Genomic DNA, 17,963 nt, shown 5'->3' with positions numbered 1-17,963 from the left:
AAATGCATTGTTTCACTGAAGCATACCTGAGTGCCAGAAGACTTCCTCTGATGTTTTCTCATACGCGTGGAAAGCAAACCTCTTTATGCTTAGACTAGCTCTGATATTTTCAGTGTACTTCTCTTCAGATCTGTAATTTTGCATGTGGTTGGGGCACTCTACCCCTGTGGATATGTTCCCCTCGCTTATATGTTTTTAACTACTCCGCTTGGCTCAGAGTGCGAACAGAGCTTTGTAACCTGTATTGGCAACCTGCTGACCAAGGTTGAACTTAAAATGCTACATTGAACAGTGAAGCTCAAGCCTAGTGTTTGGCGTGTCTACTGGCGAGATATTCTTCACAGATAGCTGCCATAACAATAGTAGAAGTTACCCAAGTCATTTACATTAAATAAGAGTGGCTAAGTACAATCTGCTTCTCACCTGTTCCATCCAGACCCCACAAACCGACTACAGAGGCCCTGCACTGGCAGCCGCAGTCGGTCCTATGCTATGCCACTGACGTTATAAACTTCACAGTTCCAGAGGCTTGGCATTTCTCATCCATACCTTTGCAAAAAGCTAACTTGAAAACATGATGATAGTGTGATTTTTCTGTCTGTGACAAACACTGTTAGAACTGGATCATTCACAAACAACTTTCCAGTGAGATTAGGCACTTGCAGTGATGTCCATTATAGAAACAACTGCCTAAAACAGAGTAATGCCTTGTACCCGAGTCATGCAAAATCCAGCGCAGATGGTGGTGTTGATGGCCAGGCAGTAAGCACATTCCCTTTTCTCCACATGGATTATATACTCAGAAGGAGCACAGAGTGACGCTGTTTGACCGACAGTCAGGCCAAAGAGGAGAGACATCACAAAGAAGGGACTCATGCTAGATGGGGGCGGGGGAGGAAACAAATAAAGCAAACCCTAAGTAAAATTAGATTTACCTTGCACTCCTTTTCTCAGAATTTGACAATAACAGTTATGATAGACACAGACTAGAAGTAATCTTAACTTTTTCAGCTCCAGCCTGACAAGTTCTTTCCCATTTCAGACCTTTAATTGAAATAATACTAACCACTAAACAGAAAAGAAGGGTAAACAGGCCATTAACAACATGTTACAAATTCACTTTTTCCCCACTAAAATATATTACATGGAACTTTTCACTACTGAGTGATAAAATGCTGACACAGAAAAATAACAGGAGCTAAAGGACTTGAAAATGTGACATATGTAAAGGAACATGAGCTCCAGAATTAACAGAGATGGTGAGGAAAAGAAAAATCTCACCGGTTTAAAAATAATCTTCTCAAGAAAACATCTTATAAAACGTTCGAGAAAAAGAATGCATATCAGGCATACCACTGTACTTTTTACTTTGCAGTTGGCTTAGAAGCATGATGAAATGGGAACACTGCCAAGAATTAAATAATAGATTCAAGCAAATTACAATAAAGAACATCAGCAAAGAGTTCAAATAAATGAATCCCCACTTTAGCTGCCTGTTGTGCTGACCTCATTTCTCAGACCTGCCGGGGGATCCCAAGAACAAAGCTCTGATTAGCTCCAAGACAATTCCAGGGTCTACTCTATAGCCTCTAAAGTACAAACTTTAAATGACAGTGTCTACAAACACATGGACATCACCCTATACTCTCCTTCCAGCTGCCAGTTTCCCCCAGCAAAAGCCATTCATTACAGTCTGGTTTACCCTGTAGCTGCAACAATGCAAGTCTGGAAAGACCAACCTCTTGTCAGCTGAATTCTTCCCTATCACAGGAACCTGATTCTGCCTTGAGCTGGGAGAGGCAGTGACCCAGCACAAGCTCTGTGTGTGCTTTATACTCTCCAGGCTAATTCCAGGCTGATCTTACTGTTTATATAATTGCATCTGAATTGCTGCTTTCTTATCACAAAGTCATCTATTGAAAATTCATACTGAACCACAAAGCAAATGTGATAGGAACAAACGTGTCCATAATATCCTAAACTGGAAACTGGAGCTGGAAATCTAATTATTTTAACAGTCATCCTCCCCTCAGGATTTTAAACTAACCACAGCTTTAAAAAAGTTATCATTGATTAATTTAATCGTTACATAGGACAGCAACATCACGACAGGAAGGCTAGCATAGAAATCACATATGACTAATTCTACACATATGTTTTGTGAAAGTTTAATGAATTCTGGTTCACTCCATTTGCTCGTTACTAGGCAGGCACAGCCAGGAGATGCAGTGCTGCACACATGAAGTGAGAGATCTCAGATCAAAGCAGTTGCTCTGCAGTGTGGATAGGTACAGCCTGACTTACCTGCTCAAACAAAACACACGGAGAAATTATCTCGCCTTGAACCTACTCAGCAAATATTGAAGTAACAAGCAAATTCACTCTGAAATACTGTGATAGGGGGAAAACTTGAAAAACTTACGAAACCACTCCTTGTAGCACAATGAGAAGCAAAATACTGCACCAACACCAGTGAAACAGATGCCCACAGATGAGGGAAAACCACTCACATTTAAGGCTTTGTGGAACACCTGCAAGGAGCAAAAGCAAGAAAGGGTCAATAAAGCTGCTGTCCTTCACTGCTTCATCAGCATCCTCACTATGCTGATTCACTGAAGCTCTGTTAACACCTACCCTTTCGCTTAATCACGGAACTGCCTTTTGGACTTTGATCTATGTCTTTTGCAGGTCAACCACATTCTTGGTTTTAGTAGCCATAAGAAATATGATAAAGTTGAGTTTGAGCTGGTAAACATGGTCACTTTGTGCTGTTGGAGGAGTGTTCCAGTCATTCCAGACTGATGTTTAGCTAATTCCTGAATAATATTGTCTTCTTTTCCTGTGGTGGCAAGCTGCTGCACACAGCTTTGTGTCCTGGACTAATTCTCCAAGGGTTTTTTTTGATATCATGACAGAGTTCTTGTTCTGTTAAGACTAGCCAAATGCCTTCTGTTTTCATGGAGTCTTTTAATTCTGGGTTAATTTCCACCATATAACTTCTCAGGAATTATATATAACTCTTTCTGGCTTACAAACATGAGCAGAGTATTAATTGTACTCTCAGTAACATCTGTCCATCTACACTTAGCAACAGAAGTATAACACTGCTATTTTGCTACTACTGCAATACATTATTTAACTCTTTTTCTGACGTATTTTAAATGCAGTTGAACACACAGGCTATAAGAGTATACATATACATAGACCCATATGTAGATAATGTGTATATATATATATATATATATACACACACATGATATATACACGTGTTTGGTTGTTTAAAACTTTAATCACAGAAAATAATGTTGTTCTTGGAAAATCTTAGGAGTTTTTTAAAGGAGACACTGATCCTGAAAGGAAAAGGAAGCAATTCATACAACCAAATCATGGAGAGGACAAAAGTGCCCAAAATAAAAGTAAAAAACAGCATTCCTAAAGCAAGAATATCACATGCAACCCTTGCATGTACAGCTGATTCTTTTCTCTAAAGATTTCATAGTGAATTAAAAGCATAGCTGTAGGCAATTGGAGCCATATTTGTATACACTGGTCTGGACAGGAAGACCCCCACATCCAGGTTTGAGGTGTCCTCAACATATCCTACAAGAATATAGGCAGAGGACAGATCAGGGTATGAAGACATATATCCTCTGCTGCTTCAAAGTGCTAATTTCACTGATTTGAGAAGAAAAAAAAAAGAGGGGAGGGGATTCAGATTAGGATAAAAAAGGCTTAAGAATTTGCTTTAACAAGATTTAGGGAAATGTCTGCAAACATCAACTGTGAAGAAAAAAATTATAACAATGCTTGAAATGCTATCATAATAAAAATTAAAAAGAATGCAACAATAAAAACAATAGCAACGGAAAAAAGGAAAACAACAATCACTGTTGGAAGTGAGAAAAGGTAGAAAAGTTGCATGGGGAGCTGGAGACTAGGAAATAAACTTCTGTCAGGACAGAGGCCAACAGTAATGTCAAGGGACATTACTAGATGAAGACAAGCTGTTGATGCAGTTAAGTGCAAAGTCTTCAGTAAGTACACACGCATTTGAAAATGCAGTGGCTGAACAACCAACATACACATTTGCAACAAAAATTATTAAATAAATTGTGTAAGGAATAAATGTTTTAAAATCACATCATTAGCTACCTAATGCTAATTTCAACAGTCTTGGAATACTGATGAATTTTCAAAACATTAAGAAAAGTGCTAATATTATGCCAACATTTAAAGAGAGAATGTTGAGCCAGCTAACTCTCAGCCAGCTAGCCTGACATCTATCCCTGATAAGCCAGGTAAAATAACAGAAAGTTGATACAGGATTTGAGCAATAAAGAATTAACGGATGAGAACATAATTAATGCTTGTCAAGATGGTGTTACATAAAGTAGGTCATGCCACCTGATTTCATTCTTTGAGGCAATACCAATTTGGTTGTTAAGGCAACTAGACAGATGCAATGTCCTTAGTTCCATCTGTCCAGAGCCCTACTGTCACCAAGATTTAGAGCTATTAGGTAGAATCCAGTCTGGTATACACTGAATGTCCAGAATTATTAATCACATGAGCAGGTAGTATAATTTCATCAGTGCATTTAATCACTGCAACTTTTTTACTCAGTCTCTGAATGCACTGCAGTGCATTACAGAAATACTTGCCCAAGTATTAATAATGAAAATTCTTTTATCTGGAAGCACAATAAATTAGTCTGAGTGGACCTTGAGGCCAATGTGACTCCTGCTCCTCATAGTCAGGTGAGCTCCACAGTGGTACAGACACAGAACCTCTTGGCTACTACCTCCTCTTTGCTGGCACCACATTAGCCTGCCCATCTGTCAGAGATGCACTGAGCATCACCAGAGTGATACACACCCATTCACATCTCTTCTGTAATTTACACAAACTATTAAGACTCTTAAGCTGGTAGAAATACTTTTCCTTCAATTGTCCTTCTGGGTATGACCACAGAGTTCATTCACTACTGACTTCTCTGGACACTTGATGGGAGTGAGGTCCCGCTACCTACTGGGAGCAGCAAGACAAAAGGTTGTGGCAGGACAATAAAGCCCGTTGTGGCAATCTGAGCACCCAAGGCTTCTTTCATAGAGTTTCCTAAAATCCATGGTTAAAAGTCTGACGCTTACCGATCCATTTCTTTGGTTGCCCCCCTGCTGACCTGCAGAATATTCAGCAATAGAAATTTTTAATGTGCTGGTATAGCCATTAACTTTGTAGCCCTGTTCTGGAACAGCCAGTTACACTGTTAATTATTTATCTTTAACCTTTCTGATAACTAAATCAATCCATTGCCTGACATCAGTTATTTTACACTTTCATTAAGTGAAAGGCAGTATGCTCATGTTCTACAAGAAGTGTTTTAAGTGATGTCTGTAAACGGAATTTAGTAAACATAAAATTCTTGGGTTCATGACCCAGGAATCTCTGTAATGAGCTAGAGAAACTTAGTGCATACCAGCCCTTTATATGTAAAAGTAATTTAATAGGATTGTCACTGACCAGCACCTAAGGTAAAAGTAGTAACAACGAGGAGAAGTTAGCACACATTGTTCCTACTCTTCCCCTATTAGTAGTACAACACAATGAAAACTTCGTGATCTTACAAGCAGGTTAAATTATAGAGCAGAGTAACTCTTGTTTCCACTGCATATAGTACTGTGAATGTTAAAATAAAAACATGTCCCTGCTTGCAAGCAACAGAGAATTAGCAGCTATGCTGATGAAAAACAGACAAAGCCAATCAGGTTTCTGAAAGATTAGTATTCTGGCAGAGGAATTATTTCCAACCCTATCCTGTTGCAGACCTCCACTGATAAAAGGAAATAAAATCCTAATATGCTGCCATAGAAACAAGTGTTTTTGCCAGGTTTTGCATTTAAACACACAGTGGCTGCTGAATTTTCAAGGCTAATGTGTATACTGCAAGCCTCTGTAACAGCCTGAAACATTGCTCTTATCTCTTAAAATTTATAGATTCACAGATGACCGCTGTTCTCCTTTCCTAGGATTAGCTGCAGCATTTCCTATCAACCATCGATGAAAGCAGCAATTCTCTTTGCTGCGTATCATATGCCAACGATCTCCATTTATGATCTGAAAATACTTCATAATCTGTTTGCTGTTTGGCTCATATGATAGACCACTTTGTGCTAGATATTTCTGTTATTCTGAGACACACAATCACTACATTGAGGATGAAACTGAAACAATAAAAACAAAGACAAGGCAGAAGCCTCCTGCAATACTCCTGAGGGTGAATCACTGACTACACCAACCCAGTATCACAGCAGTGCTAAGGGGTAAAGTCACAGGCACTCCCCAGTTTCGGAGGGTTGTAGTGTTTTGATCTGGCTGGCAGTCTGATAGGCAGTCAGAAGCAATCAGACAAGACCTTGACTGATGAAGATCTGGTACGGAGACTCGACACTATGCATGTACAATTGACTTTTTTAGATCAGATTTTAAACTAATTATATATGCTCAGTACATACTCGGGGGTACGTTTCTCTCGCCCAGCATGCCTGCCTCTCTCAGGCAATCTCACATCCCCACCTGAAAAAGAAGCGGCCACCAGAGCCATGGCAGCTGCGAAGCCTGCCAAAGCAAATGCCTCGCAGTGAGGAAGCCATTCTCAGATTCCAAGCAAAAAGCAAAATGGCTGTATGGAAGGAAAAGGGAAGACCGCTCTTCCTCATGAAGCCTCCCCACCAAGATACTTCTGGTAGAAGCAAGGGAAACTGAATTAAATACATGGGTATCTCGGGGCAGAACAGGTTGTACCAATAACACTGTTACTTGTACTGTTTGGGGTGGTGGGTTTTGTGTTTGCTTCTTTGTTTTTCTTTTCTTTTTAGAGACATCTAACTCCTGTGGCAATTTTTTAAAGAATCCTTTTAGTGTAGAAATTTAAAGGAATATTATTTTTACTGGTTCAGAAATACTTGTCCTTCATAATAACTATCAGGAATACTTGAGGATTTTTTTAATGTATCTTTTTAATTGCAATTTTAGTATCTTCCTTACACATGCTTGGGGAAAACTGTTTAAAGCAATTCTTCCAGTATGGAAAAAGCCACTTTTGAAAGACACTGTGAAGTAAGATCAGCAACTGCCAACACATAGCATTCCCCTTCCTCTCACATTACCCAGTCAGTTTGGATGAGGTGATGTCAGCACTGGCTAATCCCTAACCCCAGCGCAGTTTCCCTGGTTTCCAGAGAGATGTTCCACCCAGCCCCTCAGGGAGGGCACTGGCGTCCCAACCAACCGGCACATGCTGAGACACCAGATCACTTACTCGGTATAACCTGCAAGTCCATATACTCCTGCATTTGTTAGCTTGGGTGAGTCCTAAAAGTGTGATTTTCTTAAGATTTGTTCTTGGTTCCTGCATTCTGTTTTGCTCTCTCTGCTCTTGCAGCTTTTACACAAAATAAATTTTTAAGTACCATTTGGAAATAACTGTCAGCACTGTCGAGTGACAGTTACAGTGCACCTGTAAGTGCCTGCATATGCCCAGCCTGCACTGTAGTTTAAATTCAGGCAGTGGCTACCTGAATTCAGTATTCTGCAAACATGAAATATCTTTCCAGCAAGAAAAATGATTCTAACTTTTCAGAAAATTTGCTGGTGTAACAGATTCCACTTCCAAATATGGTGAAAAAAACCTAGTATATCCTTTCATATCTTTGGAGAATATTATTTGTCAGTTACCTGCAATAAAAAATCTTTATTAATATCACTGCTCAACAGATCAGGCATAAGGAACCTACACGACTAGCCTATACCTAAAATTGATACACAAAAAGAATGAAATACATATGTTTTGCCACCCACTTCAGATGAATCCAGGATTTTGATTTTTCATATTTTAAGATGTACCTGTAGTTTTCTTGTTATCACTAGGCTCTGAAGCAGGTTGTTCTTGTTGTGAAATTAAGAATAATCAAGAATTAATGCAGAAATATATGTTATTCTAAACTATTCTTATGCTTATGCAGCAGAAACTGTAAGTCCTTAGGAAGGCCTACCTGCTGATTTATATCTATGTTCTAATACATAAAGCCACAATTCATGTGTCAGACAAACAATTTAATGACATCTTAACATTGTTTTTACAGTCTCAAAATGTGTGCATATTTTATTCCCTGTGAAGCTGAAATATTTTTAAACTGAAGTAATTCTATTAAAAATTCAATTTTAAATTTTCAAAACTTTTAACATACTGAAATAGCATCAACTGAAAACAGTCTAAAAAGAAAGTTCTAACAACATTTAAAACATTTAACATTTGAAAAAACAAGATGACTTGAGATAAAAGTGCATGCATTTTAACAGCTTCAGTATTTCTTTCACTAAATAATACCCTTCCGTGAATTATGTATTAAGAGAGTACATTTATAAGAACAAAACTGAATTTCTTTAAAACCAGTATTTCTAATGACAGCCTTTTTTTGTTTTCAAACAGCTTTCTGAGTAGTTATACTTATTTCAAAATTCTAAATTGGGATCATTTGTCTCCCAACTTTTTATAGCATAGGGGATGAAATGTAGAAAATGTTCTGCAGGTGGACGTAGTTATGTATCTATAAAGTTTATGTGTACAAAGGAAATTAATGTAGTATTAAACGTATCTAGTATGAAAAAAAATGCAACAATGTACTAACCCTGAAAGAATAATACTGTGGTTATACTAATCAGATAATGTTAGGGCACTAGTCATTTTTTCATTTTAAGTGAAAAGCCTTTCAGCATCTTTAATTTTTCTTTTCCTGTCCATTTTAGAAACTGCAGTCCAACCAGCCTCACGCATTTTTCTCATGGTTGTAAGTTTCAGTACGGAGCCTGGAGTTTTCCCATTTGATGTAGCTGGTTTCTAAGAAGGAAAATAAAGCCATCCATTAATTTCTATAATCGATTTGATTAACTGTTTGTTTTGATCTGAAGAAAAGCTACAGTACCTTTTTTGGTGTCATGGCATATAATTGTGAAGCTTGAGGATAATCTTTGTACAATTTTTTAAACATTTCTTCCTCCGAGACTATGCTCTTAAATTAAAAATAAACAAGTTAATCACACTATATTAAAAGATGTATTTTCTTTCCCCCTAGGAATACTGAAGTATGAAAAAAAAAAAGTTAGTATGTTACTATGAAGCCTCAACAGTTCAATAAAAACAACATAAAAAATCAATGTAAAAGTTAATATATATACATATATTTTTATAGTGGTACTCTGTTTGTCATATAGTTACTAATTATGTACAATTCCAGAAAGAACCATAGAAATAAAAATAAACCCATTAATATTGTCTTGGATACAGAACCCCACATGCTTTATATACATTCTTGGATATAGCAGTGTGCATAAAAATCGGTTAAGTACACTGTTTGTTCTCTGATTTTTACCAGGAGGTCACTGTGTTCAGAGCTATCTGACTGAACATCCAGCTGTAGAAGCACTTTTTGCTTTTTCCTCATGCACTGTTCTGAAGGCAGATTTGTCCTTTCACTTTGCGGTTTATGTATTGGAGGAGTCTTTATCATATATGTCTGGGAAAGAAAAAGATGACATTTCAAACTGTATTTTCAGTAGCAATTACAGAATCTAAACCCAAACTCATAACCCAGTTTACAGATTGAGTATCCAGGAGGACACTAGAGAGATGCTGTGGAACAATTATCTTTCCATCCAAAATGTGAAGCAAAGACCCAAACAAAGGGGAGGGGGTAGAAAGGGGAAAAACCCAAAAAAACAAATCCTTTTTTTGTTGCCAAACAAGAGGAATGTACAGGAAGCTGTGGAAAAACTGAGTTTTATGGCACACTATATCTAACTTCTTCAGGCTTATCTGCAGAAATTCAGGTTATTCTGCACTGTAGTCACTACATGCAGACTATAATCAGCATTTAAGAAATTGCAAACAAACAAAACTGCAGGAAAAAGCTTTCAGCAAGACACAGTGGTATCAAGAACATGACTGTTTTTACTTAACTAGTTATTTCACTAGAAGTTAAACTTCTCAGAAGCATTGCAATGGAACAAACAATGCAGTCCTTTTTTAGCAAGGATAACATAAAAATGGTAGTTGTTTCTGTTGTTAAGATATACATCCCATGTAAGCTTCTGACAGGGTAGAAGTGTAACGTTTTACAGTTATGATGAAGCAGTCAGGAATACTTTGATAATTTTTACAGCTACACAAGCTATTTTCTGTTCCATAGAGAAGAATGTGCCTTTACAAACAGACATCACTTTTCTTTTAAGACTACATAAAAGAATTCTAGAGTCTTTATTAAATTCACAGTCCCTCTAGGACAGGAATTATTACTGATCAATGATAACAGACAAATTAAATAACTGAGCAAGAAAATTACACCCAGTGGGAGCCCTTACACAAACTGCTTTCTGTTATCACTGTGGAATACTTTTGTGTGTGTGTGTGGCTATCACCTTTTAAATCCCTGCTTATCACAACAAAAAATAAACATGCACCTACAGAGAAGTAAGAAATACAGTCAGAAAAATAAAACAAGAAAAATTCACTCCCATGGGTTACAAACCTTTAATGATGGACTATCCAAGGGACTTTTAGCAGATACTGAAGGCAGTTTTTTCTTTTCCATCATGTTGACTTTTACAGGAATATCATTTGGAGACTTTTTATTTTTTAAATTAATAGATTCATAGTCCAGATCAAAGTGAGGTTTAGGAGTCTCAGAAAAATGAGTTTGTACTTTCTAAAATTAAAGAAGGTTTAAGTTAAATGCATTCCAATGTCTTTTGTTAAGTGTACGTACTTTGTCATGGAACTTCAATTCAAATGCATACATATAAATATTACCAAATTCTAAAATTAATTAATGATAAGGTTAAAGCTACCTTGTACTTTTCATTTTCAGGAACCATATTTTGGGGATGTTCTTTTGCAAGATTCTCCTAAAAAGAGTTATGTGATAGGAAGTAAATATTTTGTTTGAATTCAGTTGTTGAAAATCTTGGTATAATTACAGAACACAGTCCTCAATCATACTCTGTTACAAAATTCACACAAATATATTACCCAGATTTAGTCGAACTGCAGCATTCAAAAGATATTACTTTTCTATTCAGTTTCATTTCGTATACAACTTCTCCCATCTCTGCTAAGGAACCTACATAACATCTCTTTTAATACAATTTTTCTCACAGCTGTATTTAAAAAAAGAAAGAGCTCTATTTTCTAGTTATTGCCTCATGCAATGAACTGGAAGCATTCTTGTTTGTTCAAGCAAATGTCCCTTTGCTGTCTTTTTAATTCTATCTTGCATTTCTTTTGCCAACTGAAGAATACTATGTTGCAATCACAAAATCACAGAATTGTTAAGGCTGCAATGGACGTCTGGTGATCATCTACTCTTAACACCTCTGTTCACAGCAGAGTGAACTAGAGTAGGTTCATCATGACTGTGTATTAATACAGTGCATAAGACCAGGCCAAGCATGTCACCCATACTGCTACATTTAATAAAGTAAAATTTAAAACAAACCAGAAAAACAACCTTCTCTTCAATTGCTGCTTTAAGTTGTTCCTTAAGGGATGACAGTTCATTTCTCAAACATGACAGCTCACTTTCCTAAAAACAATTAGATAAAGGATAGGGTTAACTATGCTTAACCTGGAAAAACAAAAACAGTCCAAAATGAGACTGTAATTAATATGGGTATTCATTATAAACAAAAGAAAAATATGTTTGTTCCAATACAGCTAACTTATCCATAAAGTGAGCATGCTGAGAGGTATCTACAGTTCATTTTCAGAATTATTCAATCACTAGAATAACAGATGATCAAAGAAGCGGTTACCAAATTAAAAAAAACCAACATGTAGACTGAAGTCACACCTTCTATTAAAAAAATCTAACTCTTTTAAAAGCTCTGCAAAGAAATATTCTGTGAAGGGAAATGTCAGAAAAATACTGCATTTTAAGTATATGCTGTAGAAGTACATTTCTGTGAAAATCTTGAGGGGATGTTGTCTCTCAGAATACTTCTCAAAACTAACCTTCCCAGAAAGGGGGGTGGGGGAGAAGGCGACAGGGAGGCAGCCTAACTCTAGACTTGAAGTTTTGTTTTAGTTCATTTTAGAAAGAGCTGAAGTACTACTAAGAAACAGGTATTTGACCAAAATTGTTCAAGGTAAGAACTTCAAACACTTGCAAGAACAGAGGGCTGGGGGGCAGAAACCAACTATTTAATACAAAGGTCAGAGGTTAGAACATGACACACTATCAGGAAAAGTAGACAGAAAAACACAGCTATGCTAATTTATTTTTAGAAACATCTGGATTTTTTTAATGCACATAATAAAACCTGTAAGAAAATAACTGTAAACAGAAATGAATGCATCGATCCCATCAGGGTTCAGTCCTACTAAAGCAGCCACTTACACACACCCACCCCCTGCCAAGTGTGATACTTATAATCATATTACACTTTAAGGACAGCACCCCTTCCATTTAGTTATTTAATGCTGAAGAGTATGCCTTACCAATGATCTTTTTGATGATAACTGCTCTTGTTCTTTTATTTTATAAAGTTTTAACTCTGTATCTTTTTCTTCAACCATTTTATCGTATTCATGCTGTATTAAAAAAACACCAAAAAAACAGACTCAAAATATTTGACTAAATGTTACAAGTACATATCTACCCAGTCTTAAAACATTACTAATTTTTTCAAATAAGACACTTCTGAAGATTCAGAAGGTACTATGAACAAATATTGATGCTTCAGCAGAAACTGCAAAACAGAAAATGCACAAGCAGCATTATTTTGTGGGCTGACAGAGAATGCTTTATCTCTAGGCAGTGGTACGGGTTCCAGCACATGAAAACTAGCCATGTTATTTTTATTAACAGTACCTGCTAAATATACTGCAAACCAGAGTAATATGGAATGTTTAAAATATGTTAAGTTAAACTGCTGAAGGTCACTAAGTAATCTCCTCATAAACGAAGGCTCAAACTGACACTCAGAACACTGCATTAAAATGGTATCAAAGGAAACCTGAGAACAAAAAAATTCCTAAAAATTTAGATAAATGTAATTCATCTGCCAGTAGACCTGTTTTCAAAATCTGAAGATGGATTTATTTTTAGGTGATAAAAATTAAAGTATGTGTTCAACTTCATTTTCCTAGAAAGTGAATCTTCATAATAAAGACCTGAGTCTAATTTCTATTATTCTAGTTTTGAAAGGTGTTTACTTAACATAGTATCAACACATTACAATTACTGAAATCAGTAATATCTCTTACCTTGTGTTTTTCCATAAGTGCCATCATTTCAGTTATCTTGTGTTGACATTTTATATCAGTTTCTCTCTGTGTTATCGTTGCTTCATCAGCAAGCAACCTCATCTTTTCTACCTAAGTTTAGTAGAAAAACTTAAGCTTAATTTAATTCATGAACAACTGACATATTTAAAAAAAATAATCTTAATTTCATTTCTTCTTACCCCTGTGGGTACAATGTATATATAGTTTCATTTGGTGTAGTCTTCACTTCCTTTCAGGATGCTTTTCAAATCCTGTATCTTTTATACATATTGGTAAAATGGATGAATAAACCTAGATTAAAAGTACACCCATTCTTCCGTGGCAGATAAGTGTCATTTCAAACCACAAGCCACTTTAAGCACTCTACCCTAACATTTTTTTATATTACCATCAAAAAAACTGTGGGCAGGAAAATACTAACATGGGAAAAGTTGTAATCTAATTTGCTTACCCTGTATTTATACCAAGAATAGAATTTCTGTGAACAGTATCTTGAAACAAGAAATTTTAACTGGGTTCTTATTTTTAAAGGCATATACAAATACTTCAGCTTCAGGATCTAATGCACTAAAGCATTGGTCACATGCATACACATTCTATTTATGTTGATGAGACTGCTACATAAGAGCAAGGACTCTGGCTGATACAGCTTCAGAAAAAAATCATGCATCAAAAAATAATTAAAAGTTACAGTAAAAATTAACAACTCTCACCTCTTCAAGAAGTTTATTTTCATTTACTTTTTTTGTTTCAATGTCTTTTTGATAGATGTCAACTGCTTCCTTATGTTGCTTGTTCATATTTTCCACTTCTAACTGTAATTTATTCACCTTTTGAGAATGCAGAAGTAAAAAAAAAATAAATAAAACAACACCTTTGAACTTTGTCCTGAAGTGAGTTAGAAAAAACTGGTAGAAACAATGGCAACACCACAATGGGAAAGGCAGCCCATACCAGTTTTGTGCACCCCCGTCAATAAACCAGTCCTAAAGCTAGAGGCTAGTCAGTCATAAAGAATCATTCCAATGTATGGGAAACATCCATTAGCAATCTCACACTATTCTGCCTTTTGTACAAAAGACTCTTCAGTACTGCAGCTATGGAATGCAAAGTAGGAAAATTAAGCATAACTGATAGTCTCCTAAGACTTAGGAATACGACTCTATGACTGTATTATGTTTACAGTCAAATCTTTTTTATCAATTAAGAAGAAACAGTTTCTCTAGAAACAGTTTATTTTCATAATTACATTTAGTTCTGAAAAAGATTAATTCCTTTTAGCTGCTAATATTAATGAGAATTTGGTATGAAACAAATAGGAAGAGTCTATTCCTAAGCAATCACCCTAAATGCTGTGAATTCTTCTAAAAAAAGATACAGATGGAGATTTTATTCCCTCCCTTATAAATCTGTTTAAGATTTTAACTGTTTTTTGCTATGTTTTCCTCCCAAGTGTGCATTTTGATTGTATTTTTGCCTTTTAAGTTTCTCCTAAGAATACCCTCAAAACAGTCCACACTTTTCTTAAAGTGCCGTACCCAAAAACTGGACACAATATTCTAATCAGGGACTTATCATTGCAGAACACATGAAAAGAACTGCTTAAGGGGAATAATATTAATATATGCATTTCCTTTAATTGCTTCTCTGTTTCAATTGGTTGGCATATCTGAGTGATGACCAGCACCCTATTAAGCAAAAAAGAAAGGGACTGATCAAGAACATAATTCCTTGAGATGTGATGCCCATCTCTTACAAATGTCTGATTGCCCAGTCAGTGCCCAATGATTAAAAAAATGGAAGGATCTTCCAAAATGTATGAGCTCATCCCTGCAAAATCTGTATCCCAGATCCATGAAACAGTTCAGAATGTGCTTAACATGTATTATCTTACACTGGGACTTAACAATGTTTAGTCTTTGTGCTTTATCCTCATGTTGTACGTGAAGTTATTTAAACCTACCTTCCCTTCATAAATACTTGTTTTCTTGCTTTCTGCAGTAATTTTCTTTTTCAGCACCTTGTTCTGTTAAAATAAAGAAAAACAAACGCTGTATTTTAAGAAGTTAATAGAATTATGTAATGATTTAACTGCATCAAGCAGGTTGGAATCGTCAAAATTTCAGCTTTCAGCAAGTGAATAACTCTCTTTTTGTTGTGCAGTTCAGGTTCCAGATCAATTCTCGAAACAAGAGTGCTCAGCTACTTACTTTAATAATACTGTTACTTCATGACCTTATAACAGACTCCTCATGGGCAACATCAGAGAAAAGCAAATGAGGGTGCAGAATGGGAAGAAAAACTAAGATGCTGCTGACAGAAAATGTGCAGATATCATGATCAAAAATACATGTTATATATTTTTACAGTACAGTTATTAACTATTTTTCCTAATCACAACTTTTTTATACTATTGGTAACTGGGAGAGGTCATTATTTCAAGTATATCAATGATACCATGTACTAAATGAAAACAGTAAAAGTTTATTAAAGTTATTATTTCTGTAATTGTACTTTTCAAAAGTAAGAATAAATTTACAAATCAAGTAATTCCAAAGGTGACTCCTTAATTGCTCAGAGTTAGGATAAGAAAGGAAATGTTATAAATTACATAGGTATATCTAAGATACCACACCAGACAAACACTGTTGAAAAGTAAGGTACCACAAAATACCTTGGTTTAGGTATTAGTGACTTTTAAAAACTGTACATACCTCCTGTTGCAACTCTTCGATGCATTTGGTTTTATTTTCCACCTGTTTCTTCAAATTATTCAACTATAAGAAATATTCCAATTATTAATTATCAAACATAAAATCAACTCCTAAAAAATTACTCATTGTGTTAGAGATTACTGTCAACATACTTAAACATGCATTTGCACAAGTCTGATTACTTCCAATGGGACTGAAACATGCTAACGTGTTACAACGATTGGAGTTTTAACCATAAAGTACTACAAGAATTTTGCTAGCCCAGTATCATCAACATTAATAGCAGTGAACCAGTTCCTCAGTGGTTGTAGAGTTCAGAAAGAAGAAAATTTCAAAAAGTTACTTCACAATTTAAAAAGTAATCTTGTATGAAGTTCTCCACAGTCCTTGAAAAAAAAAATGCATACCTTATTTTCTAGAATCTTCAACTGCTTTTCCTTTCTTGAAATATCATTTTCAATACTCTTAGCCTGGAAATATAATTGTAAATCATTGACTTATACAATACAATTTTGAATCCATTATGATGTTAAAAAAAAAAAAGAGGTATGCTTTGAAACTACAGTAAGAAAATAAAAATAACTGACCATATTTAAACTAAAACTCTTGTTACGTTTTGAAAGGTAATCCATACCTCATCCATCACTAAGTGGGTATGCAGAAATGAAAAAAAAGGGGGTTCTCTGTTTGCCTGAAAACTAACAAATCTGGACTTTTACACCTCCATGTAAGACTAAACATCCCAGTGAAGGTCCTTGCCTTTTAAAATAAAAGGGCTCAGCATGGTAGCAGCACTGAAAGAAGAAAGCCTTTTTAAGACATTATATCCCTAGGCAGAGCTTTGCAGGAAAAAAAGGTGTTACATTTAGATTTTGTCCTACAGGTTATGTTATACATTTTCATGATAAAGCACATGATATGGCATACATTTTCTTCTCTTTCATCCAGTTTACTTTTAAACTCTTCACCTTTCTTTGCCATCTGCTTCTTCAAAGACTCCAGTTCATTTCTAAATGCCAAATTAACATGCATTAGTAAATATTTACTTAATAAATTGTTTTCACTACTGCTAAATAAACCCATACTTTATTTTCTAAAAAGAACTGCTAATATTGATGAGAACTTCATAAGCTGTTCAATCAAAATGTTCTTAAAATTATGCAAAGTGACTGCAAGTTTATGTCTGACCTGTACATAATTTTTTTAAATATGGAAGGATGTTCCCCTTACCTAAGTAAATACATTCTAATCTGTAATATCATAATGTGTCTATGAAGCATGGAAGGCTGCCTGTCTATTGGGTTAGTGGTACAAATACTGCTTCAGAGAATAACATTTAACCAGTTTCACCTTTTCACATTTAGTCCATAACCTTTAACTTCTATTTTCATTTCCTTCACACCTAAGATGTTAATGCAGAATAGGATAGCTCTCTATATGCAATACAAAGTTATGGCAAAAAAATTCTTCCTGTAGCAGCAGTTATTATTAGTTTGTAGAAACTTCTACATGGCCTACATCAATACTAAAGTTTCTATTTAGCTATATAACCCAAAAAAAAGTATTAATCTAAAAATCACAGAAAGCAGTACATGAAAACAACATTTAGACTAACTGTGAAGGAATCAAGTCTCCTTCCTTCAATACTATTGTACATTAATATTTGTTTTTTACTTGCCTTAGCTGGCCATTTGCTTCTTCCAGGTTTTCAAGTAATTGCTTTGTATTTTCTTCTTTTTTTCTACTATCCTAAATAAAGACCCACATAAGTAAAATGAATAAAATTCAAAGTGACATTTTAAAAAATTCAGTGACATCTTAAGCAGTATCTTGATCTGCTCTATCCACAAGGGTAACTGCACTTCCTTTGCATTTTAAACATAAAAAATGGTTCAGATATTCTACAGAGC

The 17,963-nt window shown here is 35.5% G+C and overlaps 1 protein-coding gene across 1 annotated transcript in view; it reads right to left on the bottom strand.

The window, feature by feature from the left end:
- Nucleotides 1–8,097: 8,097 nt before the first annotated feature.
- Nucleotides 8,098–17,963, bottom strand: part of SYCP1 (synaptonemal complex protein 1) — a 24,955-nt gene continuing 15,089 nt past the window's right edge. Inside the window, exons 18-31 of the mRNA XM_037410281.1 lie at nt 17,732–17,802; nt 16,981–17,062; nt 16,461–16,523; nt 16,054–16,116; nt 15,303–15,365; nt 14,053–14,169; nt 13,319–13,429; nt 12,551–12,643; nt 11,562–11,636; nt 10,903–10,959; nt 10,584–10,760; nt 9,429–9,572; nt 8,982–9,068; nt 8,098–8,896 (exon numbers count right to left, since the gene is read on the bottom strand). Coding sequence (XP_037266178.1) covers nt 8,753–8,896; nt 8,982–9,068; nt 9,429–9,572; nt 10,584–10,760; nt 10,903–10,959; nt 11,562–11,636; nt 12,551–12,643; nt 13,319–13,429; nt 14,053–14,169; nt 15,303–15,365; nt 16,054–16,116; nt 16,461–16,523; nt 16,981–17,062; nt 17,732–17,802 — 1,347 coding nt within the window. The 3' untranslated portion in view covers nt 8,098–8,752. The remainder of the gene's footprint in view (nt 8,897–8,981; nt 9,069–9,428; nt 9,573–10,583; nt 10,761–10,902; nt 10,960–11,561; nt 11,637–12,550; nt 12,644–13,318; nt 13,430–14,052; nt 14,170–15,302; nt 15,366–16,053; nt 16,117–16,460; nt 16,524–16,980; nt 17,063–17,731; nt 17,803–17,963) is intronic.

Source organism: Falco rusticolus, chromosome 17 (genome assembly GCF_015220075.1).
Source record: "Falco rusticolus isolate bFalRus1 chromosome 17, bFalRus1.pri, whole genome shotgun sequence".
In the NCBI taxonomy this organism is placed as follows: Eukaryota; Metazoa; Chordata; class Aves; order Falconiformes; family Falconidae; genus Falco; species Falco rusticolus.
This window is presented reverse-complemented; position numbering and strand designations above follow the sequence as displayed.